Source organism: Genypterus blacodes, unplaced genomic scaffold (assembly GCF_046128005.1).
Source record: "Genypterus blacodes isolate CSIRO-AG114 ecotype Tasmania unplaced genomic scaffold, CSIRO-AGI_Gbla_v1 ptg000076l_1, whole genome shotgun sequence".
Classification (NCBI taxonomy): Eukaryota; Metazoa; Chordata; class Actinopteri; order Ophidiiformes; family Ophidiidae; genus Genypterus; species Genypterus blacodes.
In genome coordinates, this window is record NW_027466885.1 from 294,103 (window position 1) to 318,142 (window position 24,040).

Sequence of the window (24,040 nt, forward strand, 5' to 3'; positions counted from 1 at the left end):
CAGTAATGGCGCACCTGTGGCACGGCGGTGAGAGGAGCGACATCAGCGGGGACGTTGCCGTACGTGCTTCACCTCCGATCCTTAAACCTCATTTGATTTTCTTTCAAAAGCTCCCACACACTCTTCAATTACACGCACAGGGCCCCCGTGGAGAGAGAGAGGAGAGTCCAGACCGCCCTTGGGACGAGCAGACGTCCGTGTCTGCTAGAGACATTAGTGAGACAATGAGACGCCGGGAATATGATGAAACCTTCAGGCATAAATAATAACCAGCAAACACAAGAATTTGTTTTAGTCTCCACAAACTTTCTGAGAAAAACATCCAGATGAGTTTATCGCTCAAGGCTCAGCGCTTTTCGTCTTTCTTACTGCCACCAAAAGTACCAGGATGTTGGTACTTAGACTCAGACGGCACATTGATGGTGTTGGTTTCCGTTGGTTTCCACCGGTCTCTCCCTCCCGTCCCTTGCATCCCAACCCATTTATGCACAGCTAATGTGATGGAGAGACGGTAATGAAGCTAATGGCTACAGGTGGATGTTCCTCCTCTGTCAGCCAATGGTTGCTATGCTCCAGTCCTCATTAATGCGTGTGTGTGTGTAATTATGAGGTCTGTGTTTATGTCTGGGTGTGTGTGTGGGTGTGTTGCGTGTCACAAACCAGCAGTGAAAGCAAAATATGGACCTATGTCACACACCAGGAGGACGGTGCAGACCATTACCCCTCCATACAGAAACACACATACACTCACACACACACACACACATTATTGGGGTTTGATGATGTTTTTCTCTGTGTGTGCCCACCTGTGACACAAAGTAATATGTCTAACACCTCAACAACCCCACATGCAACACTATGACTTTCTGTCACAGCACACTGTATACACACACATACACACACCAATTCCTTTCTTTTAACTCTGACTCTCACACACACACACGCGCACACACACACACACACATATATATATATACGGCGGGGCATGACAGAGAGCTATTGACTGCCTCCACCTGGCCTGACAGACCATTCACAATGCCTCTCTGCGTGAAACCTAATATGCTGGAAGAGGGGAGTGTGTTTGTGTAGGTGTGTGCGTGTGCGTGTGTGTGTGTGTGTGAGTGAGTGAGAGAGGAAACTACCGGAGAGGAAAGAAACAGACCTCATGACTTTGTTAGTATGTCAGGGATATACTGTATAGTTATAGTGTTTGTTTGTGTTGCTGCTGCAGTTGTTGTTGTTGTTGCCGGGGCACCGTATCCCTTATACATATGCTGCCGCCGTCTCACTTTTGGATTCCTCTCTCGGCAGCGCTCAGGGCTGCGAGTCGACACACACACCATGGGGGTCGAGTCGGACCGAGCAGCACCGCTACAGCAATAGGAGGAATTTCCCTGGTGGCTGCTCCCCAATCGCAGAGTCATAGTTCCTCCAAATGGACGGATGGAAATGTGTGTTTGCATGATGACGCTCTGAGACGGACGTGCCCCGCAGGAAGAGTTGGGTTTTTGCATTCAAATCAACATTTCTTAAAGGGAAATATGGAACAGGTGTTGAAGAAAGACACATTTTGGACTCGTCTTCACTCTGTCTCAGGCTTCTTCAGTTCCCCATCAGCCGTTGTTGTTATGCAGGTCAATGAGCTTCAGAACCTTTGAGGTGGAGAACAACCTGGACGTTATTCTCCACAACCTGCTCCAGGGTAGAAACAGAGGTTCAAATGTCAAGGTGGAATTTCTCCGTTGCTAGCCATTTGCCTCTCGCTGCGCTCTGGTTTGGTCCTGAACTCCGTGATAGCTTGGGAGCCCCCTGTTGTTTCAAATCCCCCAAAAAACCCGACAGGGCTCTTGAACTGCAACTGGCAGCTCTCTCACTTTGGCCACGGCCTCATTTATCCTCTTGTGAGCAAAGGTTATTTTAGATAATGGACTTAGGGAAGCCATGTGTGAAATAAAATACGTTTTTGCTTTTTTTCGGGGGGTGAAATTGTTGTGATTTAACATTGCTGGGGAACCATTGTGCCGGCGTAATGGTGTGCTGGAGCTCTGGCACGGCACACACTCAGTTTAATCTTATGCTAATGGTCGTCATCTTCTCTCTCTTTCATCTCTCCTCCCTCCTCTTCCTCATTCCCTTTCATCCAACCTTCTCTCTCTCTCTCCCTCCTGCAGAGAAGTGCGATGAAGCCCTCGCCTCTCCTCTGCCTCACACAGCCTTCGCCAGCTCCTCGGTGTTCTCCAGCGGCTATGCGGCCGGCTATGCCAAGCTCAACAGGAGAGGAGGTATAATCACAGACACACACACACACACACACACACACACACACATACAAATCACCTCACCTAATAACTGAACACCACACTTCATATAGCCAGGCAGCTGCTCACACACTCTCCCTCCTCTCTCTCTCTCTCTCTCTCTCTCTCTCTCTCTCTCTCTCTCTCTGTCTGCCTCTCTTTCTCTCTCTCTCTCTCAGCTGTGGTCATTATCTCAGTGATTCAGGCTGGAGCTCATTTCCACCTCAGTCCACAGTGGAGAACGATAGGGCCAGACAATTACACCACTCTATGTTTGTACAATTAATAATTCATACTTTTCTATCTAATATAGTCACAACACAGCTGAGGCAACAGAGCTCAGGGCTGGCAAATACAAAAGGCAAGGTAATCAGGTGTGTGTGTGTGTGTGTGCGAGTGTGTGTGTGTAATCACAGTGGTGAAGATGTTGGCAAAAGATAGGAGAGGACCAGTCGCTCGCTCGCTCTTTAATTATGATGCAACGGGAGAAAGAAGGCGAGGAAGGCTTCTTTGAATAATACGCTCTTTTATTCCGAGCCCTCAAGGAAGCGTAGGATTCAAACTCCAGACTGTGACGCTGTGAAAAGTCTAGCACGCCACCTGCATACGCTGATTCACACACACACACACACACACACACACACACACCTGGATGCCGAGGGAGAGACGCAGGCACTTGACTGGGAATCCAAAGATTACAAGCGGCCTCGTCGACTAAGTCTTACCTCGTCCGCCGAGTGAATGAGATCTGCTAATGGGGTCAGTCTCATTTCTGTGTGTGTGTGTGTGTGTGTGTGTGTGTGTGTGTGTGTGTGTGTGTGTGTGTGTGTGTGTGTGTGTGTGTGTGTGTGTGTGTGAGACGACGACGACGGCGGCGACCAGAGTTTCTGACATTGTCTCATTTTCGTAGGCGTCTAGACAATGCGGGGCAGTTAGAGTGCATTTCTCTCATTGATCGGCCTTGGGTGAAAGTGAAATATTTGCCTCCACACAGCAGCGATTCGCTCTTTTCACAGCTTTACATCTCGTCCTTCTTCTATTCCGAACCATCTAAACACATTTACCGACGATTACTCATGAATCGTAACGACCCGAATCCGCAGCAGACGTGTTATGGAGTTCTTTCCCCCTCATCACCGGAGGAACACGGACGCTTTCCTGTCAAAACGTAACCGCAACTTATTGCTTTTATGCATATTACAAAGCAGGGGGACCTCTGGGGTAAAACCTCCTCTTCCTCCTCCTCCCCCTCCTCCTCCTCTTCCTCAGTCGAACGCTGACTTATTACAAAACGCGCCGCGGAGGAGAGAAAATCAAGTCTCATTGCGTCAGGTGTGTCTCATCCTCCAGAGAGTCACTTTGGCTTCGGGGATGCTGAGCTCCCGTGCTTTTTTTAGCATACATCAGATTTCAGGGATGCAAAGTAAATCACAGGCGAGGGAGGAAGAGGACGGCGAAGAGATGTTCCCCGGGAATCGTGAAGGGATTAGGTTACTCGTCACTTTAGCAAGTTTGGTAAGTTTGTGTCGTTTCCCGTGTCGGCGTAAAGTGAAATGCCAGCCGGAATACGAGTTAGCCGATCGAATCCAGACGGACCAAACACCAAAACGTGACATTATTAAACTGCTGGGTTCAACGCTTCAAATGACAATGGAGTTAAGATGAAGGATAATCGTGGCGGGGAGGCGTTTGGCTGGAGCGCGTGTGTGTGTGTGTGTGTGTGTGTGTGTGTGTGTATCAGTGTTGCTCTGCTTCGACGTCCTCTGGCTCTTGAAACCTCAACGCTTTCCTTCATCATCTAACTTCATCATCATCTCGCTAAATGCCACTGCGATCTCCAAGCTGTTACGGCGCCCCGTAAAGCGACACGCCGCCGCCGCCTCGCCCAGGACCGCGTTCTTCTCCCGACTGTCGGCCCGCCGGCGTTGATCTAATTCCGCTGGGTTTATTATGTTGTGTGTAATGCTAAGGATTTGTTTTTACGGTGGGGTAAATGGAGCGGCCGCCTCTGGGTGAGGAGGACGGAGTAAACACAGGACGACGTGATAAAGACTCTTTTATTTGTCTCCCTCTCCCCTCCAACCATTCTCCCTCGTCTTCATTCTCTTCCTCCGCTCCTCTTCCCATCTGTTAACACTTCTATCCCTTCCTTCCTTCCTTCCTTCCTTCTTTCTTTCTCTCTCTCTCTCTCTCTCTCTTGCCTGATCCGTCCCTCCTCTTATTCACCTTGTGAGTGCGTGGACGGTGGGGCTGTGATCTCCAGCCTGCAGGAAGGATCACCATGGTTACGGGTTCAAATAGAAGAGCGGAGCCCAGTGAGGAGATGTGAAACGCTGTCGTCCAAAAGTAAATACAAACATGAGGGCTTTATAATTCAGAGAAGAAGAATTTCACCTCCCAAGTGTTGCGCTGAAGTGCGTCTTATTGTCTCTGCCGCCATGGAAACGCCGCTTGATAATCACACTTCATTTTGGACGCGGCCTTCACTCCGGAGAAAACCAACATCAAAGAGCATTTATGGATTTTTGTTTGTGAAGAAAGTCAAGGATGACACAGAGGCTTTGTGTGTGTGTGTGTGTGTGTGTGTGTGTGTACGTATCTCTATAAGTGTGTGTGTGTGTGTGTGTGTGCATACGAGCGTACACTTCTTTCACAGCGCAAGCGTGTTCAAGCATGATATTGGGCGTCTGATCACAAACATGGGACCACTGATCCTTATATTCCATTTTCTATAATTCTCTCTCTCTCTCTCTCTCTCTCTCTCTCTCTCTCTCTCTCTCTCTCTCTCTATCTTTCTCTCTCTCTCTCTCCCCCCCTTCTCTCCCATCTCATTTTCCCTCCACACAAACTTCATTCTGTACAGTTGCTTTCTCAATCCCACACTTTCATCTTCTCAGCCTCGTCCTTTTTCTTTCTTGTCCCATCTCATTATTTTCCTCTTCTCCATCTTCATCTTCTTCTCCTTCCGGTTTGTCCAAGTCCTCGAAAAGTTCATGGCATCATCACCTATATCAATCCCCCCCCCCCACTCTCTCTTTCCACGTGTCCCTCTTCACATCACGCTTGTCACATCTCGCCGAGCCTCTCGTACTCGTCGCCGTCCTCCATTGATGATGGCGGGGCCGTCCCTAATTAAATTACTCCGTCTCCACGCGTTCCCTTTGCTCCCTGACAGAAAGATGAAGCACTGGCAGAGGGTGAAGCAGCTGTCTTCTCTCCGCTCCTTTCTTCCGCCGGCCTGCAGCCTTAATTAATTGAGATTTTATACTTTGCCTTAATGCGCTTTTGGTATGGAAAGACTTTTTAAGGAGGCGACGGAAAACGCTTCCAAAAAAAAAAAAAAGGACTTTGATAAACACACTCTCAGATGTGCTGGACGGGGGAGGAGGGGAGAGAACGCATTCTGCCATGTGTACAGTACACACACACACACTCCCTCTCTCTCATGCTGACAGCAAGACAGAGCACAGACGCGTGTGTGTGTGCTTGTGTTTGATGTTGTGCTTTGCTGCGTGCTGTCATTTGTGTGTGTGTGTGTGGGTGTGTGTGTGTGTGTGTCCCTTCTCAACGCTCAGCCAAAAATCAACAAAAGTGTTGCTCTTACTTGAAAACCTCGCAGTTCCTCTGCTGTATTGTGCTCTCACCCACACACACACACACACACGTCTGCTCTTTGTGTCTCTCTCTCCAAACCAAATCTCTTCTCTGTAATTTGCCGCCGGGCTGCAAAAGTCAGATTAAGGTCCAATTCAAACAAGAGATTTAGACTTTGACTTTGATCACACACACAGACACACACACACACACACACACACACACACACACACCCACACACCCACACAATCCCGCACACAGATATAACACAGTGTGTCTTTTCTGGCATACGCCCACGGACGAGACGAGGTAAACTCCACTTATGAAGGAGACGAGCGAGGGAAGGAGGCAACATGGCAGCCGAACAAGAAAACGAGCGAAGAAGAAGACGTTTGGTGAGAAAGTTGCTGCTGACGCTTTTTGATTCCACTTCAAAGCAAGAAGAAGAAGCTTTCCTCCCTTCCTTTCCTTCCATTTGGCGGTCCGGCCCTAATGACACACAGCCTGGGCTTTTTCCCTCCGACGCTGTAAATTGAGAAGTGCGAGACAAGAAACATCTCCACATCTCTGGCATTAGCTGACAGTTTTGGGCTCGGCAGCCATTTTTGTGGAGTCGCTTCCCCTCAGGGTAGTTTTTCCCCCCACTTTGATTCTCTCTCCGTTATGTTCTCGCTCTCGCCCGCCCTCCCTGAGTCAGCATCCATGTCGGTACATCTGTCTGCGGCGTCGACGTCGGCGGAATGACTCTGAAGTGGGCTCGGTGTTGGCTGTTATTGGTTTTCCTTGACAAACGGGGCGATGAATCCGGCTCTTTGTCTCCGGCCGGCACGGACCGAGCCGAACGATCGACGCCCACCGGTCAAATTCTCCCCGTTTGTCAAGGATCCACAGTCGTTAATAGATTCTCCACAGTTGATATCCACCTGCTAATCTGGATAATGTGCTACGACACAGAGCTTAACCTCGCTTTCACCTTTCGCATGAGCGCGTACTCGTGAAATGTGTGTGTGTGTGTGTGCGTGCGACTGCGCTAGAACACACACTCGGCCCGTCCTTGGCAGCGCTGAATATTGGAGGTTATCAGTGCATCATGGCAGACAGGACCAAGCTTGTTTTGGCTGAGCTTGCAGAGAGAGCGTGCGCTTCCAGGACCGTGTTGTTTTTCAGCCTCAGCCAAAAGTCTATTTGTTATCTTCTCCTTCTTCTTCTTCTTCTTCTTCTTCTTCTCTGGGTGAATTGCATTTTGGCCCAGCACCGACCTGTGAAGGGCAACACAACGGGACGCTACACACTAACTGCGCCCAGTGTGTCTTAAAGACGCACAGCAGCTGAGCAGGCCTGACGTGAGCTGATCCTGAGCAATATCGCAGAATTGCCCCAGTCTGCAAAATCTGGTTTCTATTTCTCATAAGACAAATTTATTATATATTATTAAAGATCAATCAATTTAATGTTACTCTACCTGCTGTTTGACTGATGGACTTTAGAGTCAAGCTTTCTGTATACAGCCTCTTTGGCAGAGGTACAAAAGGAAATTGCAGCTGTCTCCTCTTCCTCTCTTCTTCCTCTTCCTCCCCCTTCTCTTCCAGCAGGGTGGCGTCTTTGACCTTCTCTGCTCCTCTATTCACTCCCCTGTCCTCCTCCACGAACATCTGTGCGTGTGAAAGGCGAGGCAGCGGCGACGCCCCTCCCTGCCTCTCGCCTCCCGTCTTCCGTCAGCCTCACCTCTCCTCCGTCTCTCCTCGCTCCCCCGGGCTCTCACCTTTGCCGCTCCTCTCACCTCTCGCCTCTTCTCCTGTTCCCCCCGTCTGTGACAGCACATTTCCATCTCACTCCTGTGATCTTGCCCCCGTTCTCCCCCCACCTTACATGCTTTGTGTCCCTTGGTTCCTCCCTGTACCCGTGCTCCGCTCGCCCTTTAGCTCCTCCGCTCTCTCCTCTCTCGTTGGCTTTTCAGTCCATCTTTCCGAACGCCTCCCTCGACCTTTTGAACCGCTTTGTCTCCCCAGACTTTACCATCTATCTGTCTCGCGCATTCAATCTCGTCCCCTCTAGGAGACCGCTAACCTTAACACGCCTCCTCCTTCATCCCTCTCCTTTACTCGCACGCCTTAACCCTTCGCTCACCCCTTTACCAGGCTTAATGGTAGCATCTAACAGACTTGACCAATTCATCTCGTAGCTCGCCAGCTCTCAAGACAGACCGTGTCAGCACTTCCTGCCGTGGTTTCATAATAAAAGTCTTCCAATGGTTTAGAGACTGGAGAGCTTTTAGGGTGAAGTTCCTTCTGCTAATACAGCAACATTGGATTCCAATCAATACTGTGTCTGCTCCCTCTCGCTCTCTCTCTCCCTCTCTTGCTCTCATTCTTCCTCTCTCTCTCTCTCTCTCTCTCTCTCTCTCTCTCTCTCTCTCTGCTCCATAGTCCCAAACTCCTCCCGATAACTTTTTCCAATCTTTCCTTTTCTCTTCCGTATCAATTCAACAGCAGTCTATTCTCACGTCAGCCGCGCCCCCGGTGATTGAACGGTTGGGCTTATCGCTCTTTCCGTTGGGTTTCTCATCCTTTTCCGTCCCCTCTTCACCCGTAGCCTCATCTATCACCTTCTTTACCATAACTGCATTGCTCTTTTCTTCCCCATCCACTCGGTTTCTCATCTGTGGCCTCTGCAATTCCCGATCCGTAAAAAGCTCCGCTCTCATCTCCCTCCTCTTTCTCTCTCTCTCTCTCTTTCTCCCACACACTTATTTCCAACCTCACCCTCCACACCCCGTCTGTCATCATCCTTTTCAACAGTCCATCCACTGATTTGGTTGAAGGCGTCACGTGACCTCGGCCTTCCTTCCTTTTTTAATCTTTATCCTTTCCTGTCCATTTTCCTTATCGCTGTCTCTCTCTCTCTCTCTCTCTCTCTCTCTCTCTCTCTTTCTCTCTCTCTCTCTCTCTCTCTCTCTCTCTGTCCCTTTCTGCGTCCTGTCTTCAATTCTGATCCTGTTTGGTTCCCCCCGGGGGGAACGGCTCTCTGCTACAACAGGTTTTTGAGGTATTGACGTTTCCACAGATATGGCAGCCTAGTTATCTGCCGAGGCCGAGCCTGGAGTGTAATGGCTCTGTAATTGGATAAGATATGGGACTTTATGTGTGTTTGTGTGTGTGTGTGTGTGTGTGTGCTTGTGTGTGTGTGTGTTTATCATACAACTATCATCTTTCTCACCTGCTCCACCTCGCATGAAGCTCCTCTCCCGCTCTTTGGTCTCAGTATCTCCCGCTCTCCCTCCTTCATTACTAAATCTATCAATCCCTCTTCTTCTTCTTCTCTCGAGCTTTGCGCCCCACAACTCCTTGTTATCTGTGCCTGGGTCCTCCGGATCAAGACTCTGGAGAATCTCCCAGAATCAAAAGACAGCAGTGACATACCCAGTTCACAGTCCACACACACACACACACTGCCCACTCTAACCGCCGTCATTTTGCAGTCGGACTCTGTCACAGGCTCAGCTGTTGGCGCCGTAGTTCCATCTTGCGTATGTGAACGCGTGTGCAGGAATGTAAAAGTATTTCCACTGCTGCTGTCAAGTAGAATGAAGTCGTATGAGCCGTTACCTCGCTCTTCTGTCTCCGCATCATTTAACCCGATGCTCATTTCCCTTCTAAAGGCTTCGTAAAGGTCCAGGACATTGTGCCTGGTGACTCACACTGGTACATGGAGTCTCTGCAGGTGGTAAAGAGGAGCATCTGCTGGAGGACACGTGTGAAGGAATGAAATAAAAACCACCGACATGATGTGCAATGACCTCCGCCGCCTCGGAGTGGATTGTGAAACCTGTCATGTCCTACAGACGACTAAATCATCTGCCGATCGTCAGGGCCGACAGCCGTCACAAGTGCTCCTGGTGCGGTGAACAGCCTTCTAAGCTGAGGCAGAAGAAGAAGAAGAGGGTTTTTGTTGCAAGGTCTAACATTGTAAGAAGTAGTATCTTTGTTTGCATTGAGTCTGGAAAAAAATAGATTGACCGCTCTGACGCACGTTTCCAACTCTGTGACATTTCATTTAATATGCACAGGAGGTTACACACACACACACACACACACACACTGAACAAGAGCTCAGCGGGAAGGAACAGGAGCTCACAGGTGATTGTAGCACTTTGTGATAAACAGATATCAGCTATCGGAGCAACAACTGCAGATCTGCTTTGTGTGGAAGTCAACCGGTCTGGCAGAATTCAAATTTAAGAAATGAATCCCAGTCACAGTCGACTTACAAGCATTTATAAAATGTCATTATGTCCCGCACAGTCATATTAAAATGGCTCCATTGTGTGACGGAGTGCATGCTAATCCTGCTCCTGTAGGCTGGCCGTGCTGGACAGTGTGTAATTATATGTGACTGAGGTGTGAGTGTACTTGTCGTTCTGGTGTGGCTCGGCGGGTTCTTACCCTCTGAGCGAGCTCTTAATGAAACGTTCCCTCTCTCTCCCACGCCATTTCTGCCGCACGTCTGGGAGCAAACGTCTCCGCCCGACGTCGACCGCTAACAACGAGCTGGACTGTAACCTCCTAACCGCACACTTTATTAGTGAAATGTCATTACTTGATGCTAGCCTATGGACAGAAACACACACTTCCTCCCCTAATAAGATGGGAATGAAATCACTTGGTTTGTTGTTGTTGTCGTGTCTGGTAAAAGGAGAAAAGCAGGAGTAATAATGCTCCTGCTCTTTATTCTTTTTTCAAATGTTTTCAAAGAAGCCAGAAATGCTGCTCGTCTGTGACTCCCCACCGGGTTTCAGTCTGAGATCTTACTTTAATTACAATGATGTAACGTGGAAATCACTCATCATTGGAGGTTTGCTCATTATTGACTACATTTCTCTGTTGTTGTTGTCATGGCGCCACCATCAAGTCATATTTTTTGTAGTAGAGAAGTGACCCGAGGCGTCCCGCTCTTTTCTAACACCTTTTGCTGTGACTCCGCAGGTGCTGGCGGATGGTCTCCATTAGACAGCGACCATTACCAGTGGCTGCAAGTGGACCTGGGATCCAGGAAGCAGGTGAGCGCCATAGCAACGCAGGGCCGCTACAGCAGCTCAGATTGGACGACACGCTACCGCCTCCTCTACAGCGACACGGGAAGGAACTGGAAGCCGTACCATCAGGATGGCAACATTTGGGTGAGTGAAGAAGATGTGTGTGTGTGTGTGTGTGTTTCTCCTAACTGTATCAGTCCAGCCACAGCTAAATGTCGATATGATAATGCATGAGTCATCGCATGGAGGCCATTTCTCCCCCTGATGCCTTTTTGGCGAAGGCGTCCTCTTCCGAAACCAGCAGCCCTCCATCACGGTGCTGTTAGCGGCCTCTTGAGTGGACGATGTGACAATACCTGCTCATTAGCTGATGGCTTAATGGCTCGCTGCTATTCACGGTTGCCGTGTGACGGAGGGCTACAGGTGAGAGCAGATGGGGCTTTCAGCTTGAATAGCCGCGGCTCTAAAACCACACACAGGGCGACGTGAATAAGCTTCATACAGCTTGACAGAAAAGCCTCAAGAGGGAGAGAGTGTGAATGTGTGTGTGAGAGTGAAAGAGAGAGGAAAAAGAGCTTTTTGAGCTTTTTGTAGTAACGATCGCTGTGAACTCCCGCTGCAGAATCACAAGCTTGTTCCTTGCGAGTGGAAAAAGCTCATATTTAGCCAGTTGGCACATTGAGAAGAAAGTACGACACATATTTAGCTATAATGTAAGCGAATATAAGAAGAAATTGATGGCCTAAGCTGTGATGAACGATGTTGTCGCCAGCTCCATATCGCTGTGGTGAAACTGAGCAAAGCGCCAAACACAACTTAAACACAGCAGGGAGAAGAAGAAGAAGAACATCAGAGCGTCAGCAGGTACCAGGAGACGGGAGTGTGAGTGAAGTATGCAGCAGTATTGATTGATCCCGGTCTTGAGTATTGAGCACAGAGGTAAAGCGTCTTTGTGCTCGGTGTGTGTGAAGCTTCTGTGTTTACTCCCTAAACGCTTTAATCATAATGGTTTCTTCCAGCGGCTGTTTGAAACGCTTTGGGTGACAAATATGGAGCGTTTACAGTCGGAAAGTAAATTAAGCTGTTGTTTTTGTGCGCTGCATCTTAATTATTTACTGATTATTATTTATTCAGAAGTGTTTCCCTGCTGCCATTACTCCCCTGATTCATCGCCTCCAATATTGCCGCAAATAATCCAAAACACATTCATCTCTCTCCGGGCGCCGTGGTAACTACAGGCCAACTTAACCCCTAACCCTCCCCCATTTCCAACCCCCCCAAGACCCCAACCCCTCCCACGCCCAGATGTATGACACCTATATTGCTTTTTAATTTATGGCCCTGTGTTATTTATAATATCCCGTATGTACACAAATGCAGAGCCAATAACTCTGGAAGTGAGAGTAAACCATCAATAACCTCCGAATGCAGTAAGGAGCAGAACCAGAGCCATTTGTTTCTCTCTGTCTGATGTAGCAGTGGAGAGAATTGCACTTAACACACACACACACACACACATACACACACACACAGAGTCGCATATCTCCCAACTTAGCTTTGCTCCTCTCTGATAGTTAAGTTGCGCCACTGCGAAATGTTATTACCCGCTTGTGTGTGCGTGTGTGTCTGAGTGTGTAAGTGGTGATAATGTTGGAGCTATCTGCGCCATCGATCAAAGGGACAGGGAGGGGGGTAGTGAGGGACCAACAAACACACACACACACACACACACACACACACACACACACACACACACACACACACACACACACACACACACACACACACACACACACACACACACACACACACACACACACACACACACACACACACACAAACACACACACTCACACACACACATCAAGCCCTGTTTTAGCCCATTCAATCTCATTTGCCCTCAAACCTATTCAGCAGCAGACGAGATTCCCCCGGCAGCCCCAGGAGAGGAACCCACCTGTCCTGCGCTCTTATGCATGAAGGTTTCATTCAGGGAACCTTTTGCCACCAATCACCGCCCGCCGTTATCCCGCGCTGATGACTTAACTCGTTGCCCGCCGCAGACACCGCTCAGTCAAACGAGCCGCCGACACCGCCGCCGCCTTAATGTCTCTGCGACGGCGTGGATCGCAGGGACGGATGATCGGCGAAGGCTTTCTGTCACAGCGGGATCGGAGTTTTGTGAAAAACAACGCGTTTAACGTCCCGCTAATGTGCTGCCGCTGTGGCGCCGGCGTGACATTGACAAAGCACTCCGATAATTAAAATCCCTACCTGCCAAGCCGGAACGCGGCGGAGCTGTCGATACTCTCATACCGCAATTAAGCCATTACGCAACTATCGCACTGATAGGGAAACACTGGCAGGTCGGCCTTAATGGAAGGCGACGTGCTAACGTAAAGCTGTAGATACCGATGGATCCGGGCAGGTGAGGCGTTATTGAGTTCACCGCGAGTTCCAACTCTTTCATTAGATCCGAGCTGCGCGGCGAAAACGTAAACTATTTATAAAGCCTGCACTCTGATCGTACTCAGAGTGACGTCCAGCCTCTTTGGAAACACTTCAAACCTTCATCTTGATGTATTATGTCGGCGTTTCCCTCCATGTACATTAACATTTCCCTCCTCGAGCGTGTCTGAACGCCACCAGCGGGCAAATCTCTCTCTCACGTACGCGCCCGCACGTCCTCAGAGTGTCTTATTAATGTGGGCGAGCTGCGAGTGTGTCAGGGTGGTTGATGATGAGGTCCAACGGGAAATCAAAAAGGTTTTTACTGCAAATCTTTTGGAAAATTGCAGCGTTTTGTCTCCGTATAACCGGATTACCGGAGTGCTCACAGGGTCTCAGGGGTCGAGGTCAGAGGTCAGACACCTTCATTAACTCAGCACCGTCAGGCCAGATAGGATTACACACTCTACTGCACATAAGCGTTATGGAGATAGAACACAAATCTTGGTTCGCCTCTAAATCTTCGCCGGCGTTCTTCGGGTGTCGGATCCAAGCGGGCTCTGTGACAAAACAACCATCGTTCCATCTGCTGCAACACGGATCGGACAGGTGCAGGGCTGTGTGTCGCCTGAACAAAAGAGGTGAAACGCTGAAGGAACAAGGCTAACAGCACCGAAACAACAACAACAAAGGATCGAGGTAGATGCCAAAAAACAAAAGAGTGTGAAAATGTAATTAAAATAACAGAGAAGACGAAGAAGAAGAAGAAATTGTGGTAAAGGACTTCAAAGTCAGGAAAGAGGGAGGAAGGAAGAAGCAAGAAGAGGTAACACAGGAGGACACAACACTGCTCCACCTGTGTATAAACTCAGCCTCATGACAACTGAAGTAGGTGTGAATATGTGTGTGTGTGTGTGTGTGTGTGTGTGTGTGTGTGTGTGTGTGTGTGTGTGTGTGTGTGTGTGTGTGTGTGTGTGTGTGTGTGTGTGTGTGTCAGAGCAGGAGCAGGAGCAGGGGGAGGTTGCTAGACTGTGGCTCCGTCAGGTAAATGAATGGTGAAGCCTCCGGTGGCGTGAGGCCTAATTCGGTTTCAGAAGGCGGCGAGCGTGCCCTGATGAGTCTGATGCACCTGGATGTTTCGCCCCGCCGCCGCGTCGGCACTTTGTTTTGGCACGTCGGGCCGTCAAAGCCGTCGCCGCTCCTTCTCCCAGGCAAAACAAGCCTCTGATGTCTGTTAAATGAGTTCAGTGATGATGGCGAAACCACAACACTCGCTGCCAGAGGTTGAGAAATAAAGCGACTGAGTTAACACACACACACACACACACACACACACTTGCATGCACATATTCACACAGATGTTATACTCAAGCACTTGAAGCATGCTCATCATCCAGTATTTGCCCTCGTACTTTGCCTGTATGACTACAAAGTGCATCCAATAGGGGGCGACAGAGTGAAGCTGAATCATCGCTGTTCTGGACGCTTTCTTCCTTAAAGTGACAGCATGGAATCTTACACGAATACTCCAATTTGCTTTATCTTGCGAGTATAAAACAGCGGCCATGTTTCCCTCCCCACCACCAGAATCTGTGTGAAGCTCCAAAATGAACGTAACTCGATAATTTCAACCGGCGAACACAATCTGGAGCACCGAACCAAAACTTGTGAACTGAGTGTTTACCATCACTAACTGACATTGAAGTGTAGATGATATTTAAATACGACACTAATGACTTATAAATCTGGTATTTGTGAGCGCTATTTAAAGTGGCATAAAGGCTCCTGACATAAATGTGTGTCTACAGTTTGTCCCCTTGTTTTCTTGGCACCATTAAGGCACAAACGCACACAAACGCACACAATCCGGCGCCCACAGGGCCTCGCAGAAACACACATTTCACTGCGGCGCTCCTGTTTTGTCTCCTCGATAAAAACAAAAGACCAGACCGGACTGATTTCCCCTGCCTCTTTTAGGAAGGCACACACACACACACACACACACACACACACATTGGCCTGGACCCCGAGCCAAACAAAGGGTTCAGCAGCAACAAGCAAATGCCAGTAAATAGCTTTCACTTGTTGTTTCTCTTGTATCTGGAGATCTGTTCTCTGGAAAGGCCCGTCTCCGCCTGTCAGCACACTAAAACAGACACGGGGCGCGAGAAACACGAACAGGGATACACACACACACACACAAACACACACAGACAGAGACAAAATGGCAGATGAACATTCGGGAAATGAAATAAGGCAACCAGGGCGAATATATAAGTGAGTGTAGAGGAGAGTAAGAGAGTGTGTGTGTGTGTGTGTGTGTGTGTGTGTGTGAGTGACAGACAGAGCAGTGTTTGTTGGCCAGCTGTAGGAGAGTGATTGGCTCGTTCCGGTTTGATTGACAGGAAACGCGTCGGTTCCAAGCGACCAGCAGGGGCGACTGGCCGGCTCTCGGCTCGGCTCGCCGTGTGTGTTTGCCGACTCGGAGCCCTCCTGCTGCTTCTCCTTCCACACTGATCCGGGCTGATTGTTGTAGAAAAAGAAAGAAAAAAAAGTGGAACAACTTTGTTCTGGTTTCAAGCTGCGGTGCGGCAAATACGAAGGATTGAGAAGCGTCGCTCTAAAACAATGTTGTCTGCGGGATTCGAGCCCAAAAGCCAAAACCGTAACGCCAGACTAAATCTTCCAGCTCTCACAACCCCTTCTTCTTACTTTACACACACAGAATGCATCAATTCAACAACTCCCAGGCTTGCCGTACATGTGAACAGACGACACACACTCTCACAAAACACACACACACACACTTGCACACACTGAAAGTTACCTAACACAATCAATAGGCTTTTGCGACCATAAATTACCCGACGGCTTGATTCAGCAAAAAACGCTGAGGTGTCTAAGCTCTCAAGTTGCCGCATACTCACACACACACCCACACCAACACACCAACCTAAACGGTCACACACACACACACTCAGAGAGAGACACACACACATAAAAGTCACAATCGCACTTTGCCGGTTAATTATTTGACTTTGGAGGAGAGGAAATTAAACGCTTGACTCGGCAGAGTTTTCCTCGCCTGCTCGACATCCACGACTTTCCCCCCTTCCTCTCGTCTTCGCCATCCTCCTCCTCCTCCCCCTCCTCTGTACGCCGCCGCCCTCGCTGCTCTGCATAGTGATGCCTTTTGAATTGAGCTGTTCATTCAGCCGAGCACAGATAAGTGCAAAAAAGTGGGGATGAACACAATGGAGTAATAAAAAAAGGAAGCTGACAAAGGGTTTTGGGGGATGGGTCGTTGGATGAAGACGAAAAATGGTTTTGTTCTCTCTCTCTCTCTCTCTCTCCGTCTTACCTTGGCAAGAGCGGGGTGAGAGCAGATTCTGCTGCACAAGAGAAGCAAAACACTCTTCAGATCTTCAGCGTACTCGTATTACCCTCAGACTCGTCTTACTGTATTTCCCAGTTAATAATGAACGATGTGTGGTTTTCAATTTGCAGGCAGAAAGCTTTAAAACTCAAGTGTGTGTGTGTGAGGGTTTTGGTACAAGGCCAGCACCGGAGGCTTTCTGTGTGTTTTGCATATTGAATGACAGGCGTAGGATCCAGAACAGTCGGGCTGCTTTGTGATGTCGTGCTGCAGGTTTTGTGCCAGGTTTGTAAATCTTTACACTTTAGGGAAATGACATCACACAGGAAAGCTGATGTCGTCACTTCCACCGCGTCAGTACGGCGTCTGTCCTCAAAACGGCAAAGTCATCACGGTGGCGTCTCTCCCTAGATGGCCTCAGTTAAACCTACAACCTCCTGATGCAAAACATCATTTTACAGCATAATACACTCATTTAAATTCAGAACGCGTCCTCAGAAAGTGGAGCAAGGCCGGCGCACCTTCACGCACCGCTGTAGCCTCATCTGCTGCCACGGCGATGTGTTAAAGGTATACAATCAAAGAAGGAGACACTAGAAGGGGACAGAACTTCAACCTTTTAGTGTAGTTTAAGTGTGTGTGTGTGTGTGTCTGATCATCACAGCCTGGATGTTGTTGTCGTCGCTCTACTAGTCTTGAAGCTGAGTTTGTACTGTGCAGCGTCAAATGTGTGTGTGTATCCCTCGAATAGAGTTTGTTTGTATCACATTTATCCAATTAGTTGCTCTTCTTTGCGTTTCCATCGTCGCCATCGGAGTTGAACTTCACTCACGGGCGCAGATGTGATGTATTTGTGTGTAACAGGCTGTATTTAGTTTGTAATTGTGTAAATGAGATTCATGGCAGCAGCAGCTAATGTTTCCGCCGTCCTTGGATGAGGCGGTTAACCTTGATGTGCCGGAGCGGTGAACCTGCAAACTACGGAGCGCCGCCGTTACACTGGACGGCTCCCTTATGACTAATGTATCAATGTGTGAATGCGACGCAGGGCGCTAATGGATCACCAGTATGTGTGTGTGTGTGTGTCTGTGTTTGTGTGCTCTGCTAACCTTCTTTCATGGATAAATAGACTTTCTAAAGCAGTAGAGAGGCGATAGAAGAAGCTCTCACCTGGTCTCTATTCCTCCAGCGGCAGTGCAACATCCATCTCTGAGCCCAGTGTGAACTCTCCGCCATCTTCTCATAGATAGCGTATCGTCAAGGGGACACACTGGGGTCGCAGAGGAGTCAAAAGAGGAAGGAGACACGTTTTTTTCTCTCCTGGCACTCTCAGCCACTGCCCTGTCTGCTTCATCTCTTATCTAGGAGAACACATGGATGTCCAGTGTCTTGCCCCCCTACTTCTTACCTGGTAGGCTGTTAATGGTCGGCCCTCTCTCTATGGTTTGGACCCAGCATTCGCCGCTGCTTAGATGTAGAAAAGCAGCTGTGTAAGTGTGTAAGGAAGGAGCGTATTGAGGCTCTTTCCCAGCATCTGCCACGGGTCAAGAGAGGCCAAAGACTCCACGCTACGGCCCGGAACAGACGCCACGACGCGATACAGCAACACAGAGCTGTAGGAGAGGAGGCTGAGGTTATTCTACCCTGCGTCCGTGAGACACTGGGGGTCAAGGAGCCTCCAGGAGTCTCCTCCAGACCTCAGCAGGAACACCGGTGCTGCTGTTTCTATTACAGATGCAAGTTTAATGGAATTTAACTCACTCGCAGACGAATGAGAAAGCAGGAAGTTAAAGATGGAAAGAGCTGAGCCATGAACGGCTTGCTGTCACTCAAACTCTTTGCTGGTGACATCATTTGGGTTTTTTTGCTGTGAAAGTGAGAAGCTTCTTAAAAAGGCGCGAGACTTCAAAACATGCAGAATCGTAACAGAAGTGCTAATGTTCAATCATTTTCACTCAGTTTTCACACAGATTCCATGTCCCTACTTTTACAATTTTCTGGCTTTTCACACAATTACACTAAACAGGTCCTCTGGGTGTGTGTGTGTGTGTGTGTGTGTGTGTGTTAGTGTGTGTGTGTGTGTGTGTGTGTGTTTTCAACCTGGATTGATTTTTTTTTTCTCTCTCTTTCGCTTTTACCTTAAAAAAAACAAATAAAGCCATAAAAGTTTCAGTTTTCTTTGAGCCTCTGTCCCGTTCTCTTTGGAGATGGAATCCAGCTGTGTCAGGTAAATAAACATTACAGTGTGGCTGAGAAATCTTAGGTCCTTTCAGCTTGAGAAACTTATTTGTCTTTGTTTGTTGAGTGGCTAAAATGACACAAACGCCACAGAACGAGCCGGAATATTGAAGAATGTGAGCGTGGGGTTTCTTTCTCATCAGTTGGCGTTTGCGTTTCAGCTTCTGAATTCCCCTGCAGCCCGCGTGTCTGTTTTGGAGGGCACATTAAATATGTAGCCTGGTAATTATTTTGTATGTTTTGCGTGTGTGTACACCTCTAGGGCAGGATGTGGAGAGTAGAACAAACACTCCTGCCCCAAATCCTCAGGCTTGTTTCACCGCAGGCTCGTTGCTTTGATGTATTTGATTTTATTATGTGTGTGTGTGTCATTGTTTGTTTTTGCAGGCCTTCTCCGGTAACTCCAACTCTGAGAGCGCGGTCCGCCACGAGCTGCAGCAGGGTATCGTGGCTCGCTTCCTGAGGCTCGTCCCTTTGGACTGGAGCGAGGAGGGACAGATCGGACTGCGCATAGAAGTCTACGGCTGCTCCTACTGTGAGCTCACACACACACACACAGTCGCACTAACACATACACTCACACGTCAAGCCCGTCACGCTGTAAAGAGTATATTTTTAACGTTAACAATAATGGATCCATGGGGAGAGAGTAATGATGGTTTGTCAACTCCAATCAAGTCGTAATTGCCTCCTTTAATTGTGTGAGCTAATTCCATATAGAAATTTGATAAAAAGAGAAATCAGAGAGCAAATATGGCGCCACGTACACACACACACACACACACACGCACACGCTGAGCACACGCAACACACAAATCAAAAATATTCAGAACAAAGTCACAGACAGGCGAACACACATCTCTCTCCTCTCTCTCTCTCCCTCTCTCACTCTCTCTCTCTCTCTCTCTCTCTCTCTCTCTCTCTCTCTCTCTCTCTCTCTCTCTCTCTCTCTCTCTCTCAAACAATGTGCCATCTAGGGAGCCGACTCCTTGGCAGCCTCTTAGCTCTCATCCTATTAAAGGCTGCCAAATTGATTTTGATAACAATTTTCAATTAAAGCTCTGCATAAATTACTGTTATAAGTGACACACGTACACCTCTCTTTGAAAAGATGTGATTACGTGTGCGTGTGCATCTGCCCGCCCGTGTGTGTGTGTGTGTACGAATACAGAAGCAGGTGTCGCCTTCCAGTCAGTCCTGAGCCTTTTAATTCTGTTCCCCTTGTTTCATTTCCTTCCAATAATGTACACAGAAATACAAGACACCCGAGATAAGGACTTTGTGACATGACGTGCCACACACACACACACACACTCATCACCCCTACTCCCACACAAAATCCTACAGCACTTCCAGGTCTGACTTTTGCTTTAGTATTGATGCAAATTCAGCTGTTTGTGTGTTTGCTTGAGGCCCGGCTGGTTCCGGTCGCCTGAACACAAACTGTAGGGTTTTGTAGATAATGTGACATCATTGGGTTTAAGTTTTCAGTCTCAAGGGGCTGAATCGGGGACTATTAAGCAGAGAAAGGGATTAGAATTAGCCGGATCTCATTGAAACTTCATTTAAGCCCCCCTCGCATTCATTAAATACAATCTTCCAAAAGTACGACTTTAATGCGCTCGCTCTTCTGTAACAAAACAAAAGGCAGCGGAGGAGACTTTGTGTTTTTTTTTAATGGACTCCCTGAAAGAGTTAAGATTTTGACAGAGGAAACATTCAAGAGCAAATAAGGCGAGCGTAGAAGCTGTCAATCAAGAGAGGGATGCTAACTCGTCAAACACTTACGCAGACGTCGAAAAATAAAGCTGAGGATCGACCGCTCAACCGATCAACAATCATTTGTTATCGACGGGAAAAGACGCAAACTCCCCAAACACACCGCTTCTTATTCCATCTCTCCCGTCTCAGATCTGGCAACATACGCAGCCCTCTGTGCCGTCTGGTTACGCTGATGTAAAGTGTTACAGCCAGCGTCTTACCTGCACAGATTGATTTGGATTTTTGGATTTCAGCAACATTTTTTCCTCGCCTCTTCTCTCCTCAGTCATTTCCCCCAGCAGGGATTCAGCAGCAGAGACGGCTTTATGTGTAATGATCGCAGCCAGAGATGTAGAAAAACAACTCCGAGCTTAATTTCCTGTATTTTTATGGACACATTTATTTTTGCAGGTTCTTTGAGTAGGAATTTCACACACACACACACACACACACTCTGGGTAGTAAACTGATGTGAGTTTCCTGCCTTAACAACGACGACTGCTGCTGAACCTCTCTACAACCCTGAGTGTGAATAGACTTTAATTATACTGGTTGAGTTGTGTGTTCAGATATTTGGAGCAGAATGGAATGAAATGATACTGGAGGTTCTTTCCACATAACCTGTGCGCCGCCGCTTTCAATGGATTTCCTTCTTTTGTGTTCGAAGGGACAAACAGACTGGTTATCTGGTTAGATGGCGTTTGGCTTTAACAACAGGAGGCAGGTTTGTGTGTGTGTGATCACGGCGTGTCACGTGTGAGATGCCGTACGTCATACATGCGCACATGAGTTAAACACTCTCACACACATACGCTGGCTCCCCGTCGGCCCAGCGTGTCGTCACTCAGAGTCGTCCGTCAGACGCGCTTTCTCATGATTAGGCTGTCACCGCTCCTATCTTCGGCTTTCAGTCAGAATGCCAGGAGTCACACACACACATCCTCCTATTCATCGACCCATCCGTCACTCCTCAACTCCCCTCTCAGTGGGAACTTTCATACTGCATTCTATTCATGGCCCCGAACTGAAAAAGAGAAGAAACAGGTAATGATATACAATCAATGTACCAGCGTGGTCACTAATATGGAGCTGTAGGTGAGAAGCTCGGGTTTGCAACGTGCTTTAAGATCAAATCTAGGACTGTGTGAGCATGTTTGAGTGTGAGCGTGTGTGTGTGAGCATGTGTAAGCATTTGTGTGACTGTGTGTGTGAGCATGTTTGAGTGTGTGTGTGTGTGAGCACGTGTGTGTGTGAGTGTGTGTGTGTGAGCATGTTTGTGTGTGTGTGTGTGTGTGAGCATGTCTAAGCATGTATGTGAGTGTGTGTGTGTGTGAGCATGTTTGAGCGTGTGTGTGTGTGTGTGTGTGTGTGAGCATGTGTGTGTGTGAGCATGTGTGTGTGTGTGTGTGCGCGAGCGTGTGTGCTTAAGCCAATCTCACAGGTTGAAGCATACAAAGGAGTCCGTATCCTGCGTGCTGTGGCAGTAACGTGCTCATTTCCATTTTGATTAACACAGGATCAACAGAAAATCAATTATTTGGTAGATGAGTCAGGGAATAGAGTCAGCGTGCGACAGAAAGGAGAGAGGAGCGCACATTTAATCTGCTGTACAAATGCAATCACTCATCTGAGTGTGACCTGGAGCCTGCTGCTGCTAGAGGAAGACTGTGGACAAATCTACTGCCAGGATGATGCATCACCTTCATCACCTTCATCACCTTCATCACCTTCATCACCTTCATCACCATTTTCACCTTCATCACCATCATCACCATCATCACCTCCATCACCTCCATCACCTTCATCACCATCATCACCATTATCACCTTCATCACCTTCATCCCCTGTAAGGAATTCCCTTCTGTAGATTTTGTTGGTGGTCTTCTGTTCTTGCTGACTGAAGACAAAACCAAGAAAGGCCCCAATTCTTTTAAACCCATTATTCCTACGCTGTTAAATCATTGAATGTCTAAGACGTGAAGATGATGAGCGATGAAGTAAAGATGAGTCATGAGAGGAAACACAGAGACGTTCCCTCTGCCTGCAGCCTGAGTGTTGCTATTGTTTTTATAATTTATACAGTTTATCACTATAAACACGGCGTGCAGGAATTAATTCTTTAGTTTACTGAGGTCAACACATGAGGAAGATCTGTTATATTCTTTCGGTTGTTAAAGAAATATTCAAACAAACACATTATTGCTGAGCTGAGGTGATGCTTGGTGAATCCTCTTCCTCACATCTCTGACACTTTGTTCTGATCTTTCTAATCAAGAAATCTAAACTTCCACAACTTGTTAATTTCCTCAAACCATTAATGACTTTTTTTCCCACTTAAATGGAGGAAAATGGATCTGAATATTGTGTAATCGTCCCCACTTCAATCTCACACTTCATAATGAGACTTATTAAAGCATCATGAGTGTGTGTGATGCCTCACTCGGTTTACATTTCTGCTAAATTACGTTTTATTTCTCTTAATGCTCGTAAAAATGGGATAGAATAGAATCGACATTTGAGTTGTTTCCACTTTTTCCCGCTCCGTTACCAACTTATTTGAGGATCTTATTGTTTGCCACTCGCCACATTCATCTCAGCGCTCATCTCCGCCGCAGACGCTTTGCATCTCCGGTGGAAAATCGCCATCTGGGTCAAGCCGGCGTAATGAGAAACCTCGTGTACGTGTGCAGCTGTCCTGGCAGGAGGCCGAGACGCTTCTCCCTCTCTCTCTCTCTGTCTCCATCTCTCTCTCTCCATCCGCTGACTCGCCCTCCCTTGTGCAGTCATCTGATCGGGGACGCCTCGATCTGCAATATCTCATGAAAACAATCGGAGGAGCGGTGATGGGAATAAGAAAGATGCAGGGAGCGACAGGATGAGGTGGCGGAGGGAACCGGGGGGATAAAGGAGAGAGAGAGATGGAAAGACATGAATCGCGACCCAGTAACAGGCGGCGTGGGATCATTTCAGAGGCACTGAAGTTAGAACAAAGAGGGCAGATGTAATTTCCTCCTGCACCACCTCCTCAGGTGTTTATCACGAAAGCCCCGACTGCCTGTGTGTGTGTGTATGTGTGTGTGAGAGACGGCGTGACAGATTGAGGAACAGTGTGACTGTGCATGAGTGTGGCTGAATATAAGATGATCAGATCATTTCCCCATCCTGCACACTCCCCTCTGCCCACTCCAGACTATCACGCCTCACACACACACACACACACACACACACACACACACACACACACACACACACACACCTCTCCACAAACGACTTGAACAGTTGGGGTGATGATAC

The 24,040-nt window shown here is 48.2% G+C and overlaps 1 protein-coding gene across 1 annotated transcript in view; it reads left to right on the forward strand.

The window, feature by feature from the left end:
• Positions 1 to 24,040, forward strand: part of cntnap2a (contactin associated protein 2a) — a 198,617-nt gene that overhangs the window by 82,761 nt on the left and 91,816 nt on the right. Inside the window, exons 2-4 of the mRNA XM_076158328.1 lie at positions 2,172 to 2,282; positions 10,874 to 11,067; positions 19,373 to 19,520. Coding sequence (XP_076014443.1) covers positions 2,172 to 2,282; positions 10,874 to 11,067; positions 19,373 to 19,520 — 453 coding nt within the window. The remainder of the gene's footprint in view (positions 1 to 2,171; positions 2,283 to 10,873; positions 11,068 to 19,372; positions 19,521 to 24,040) is intronic.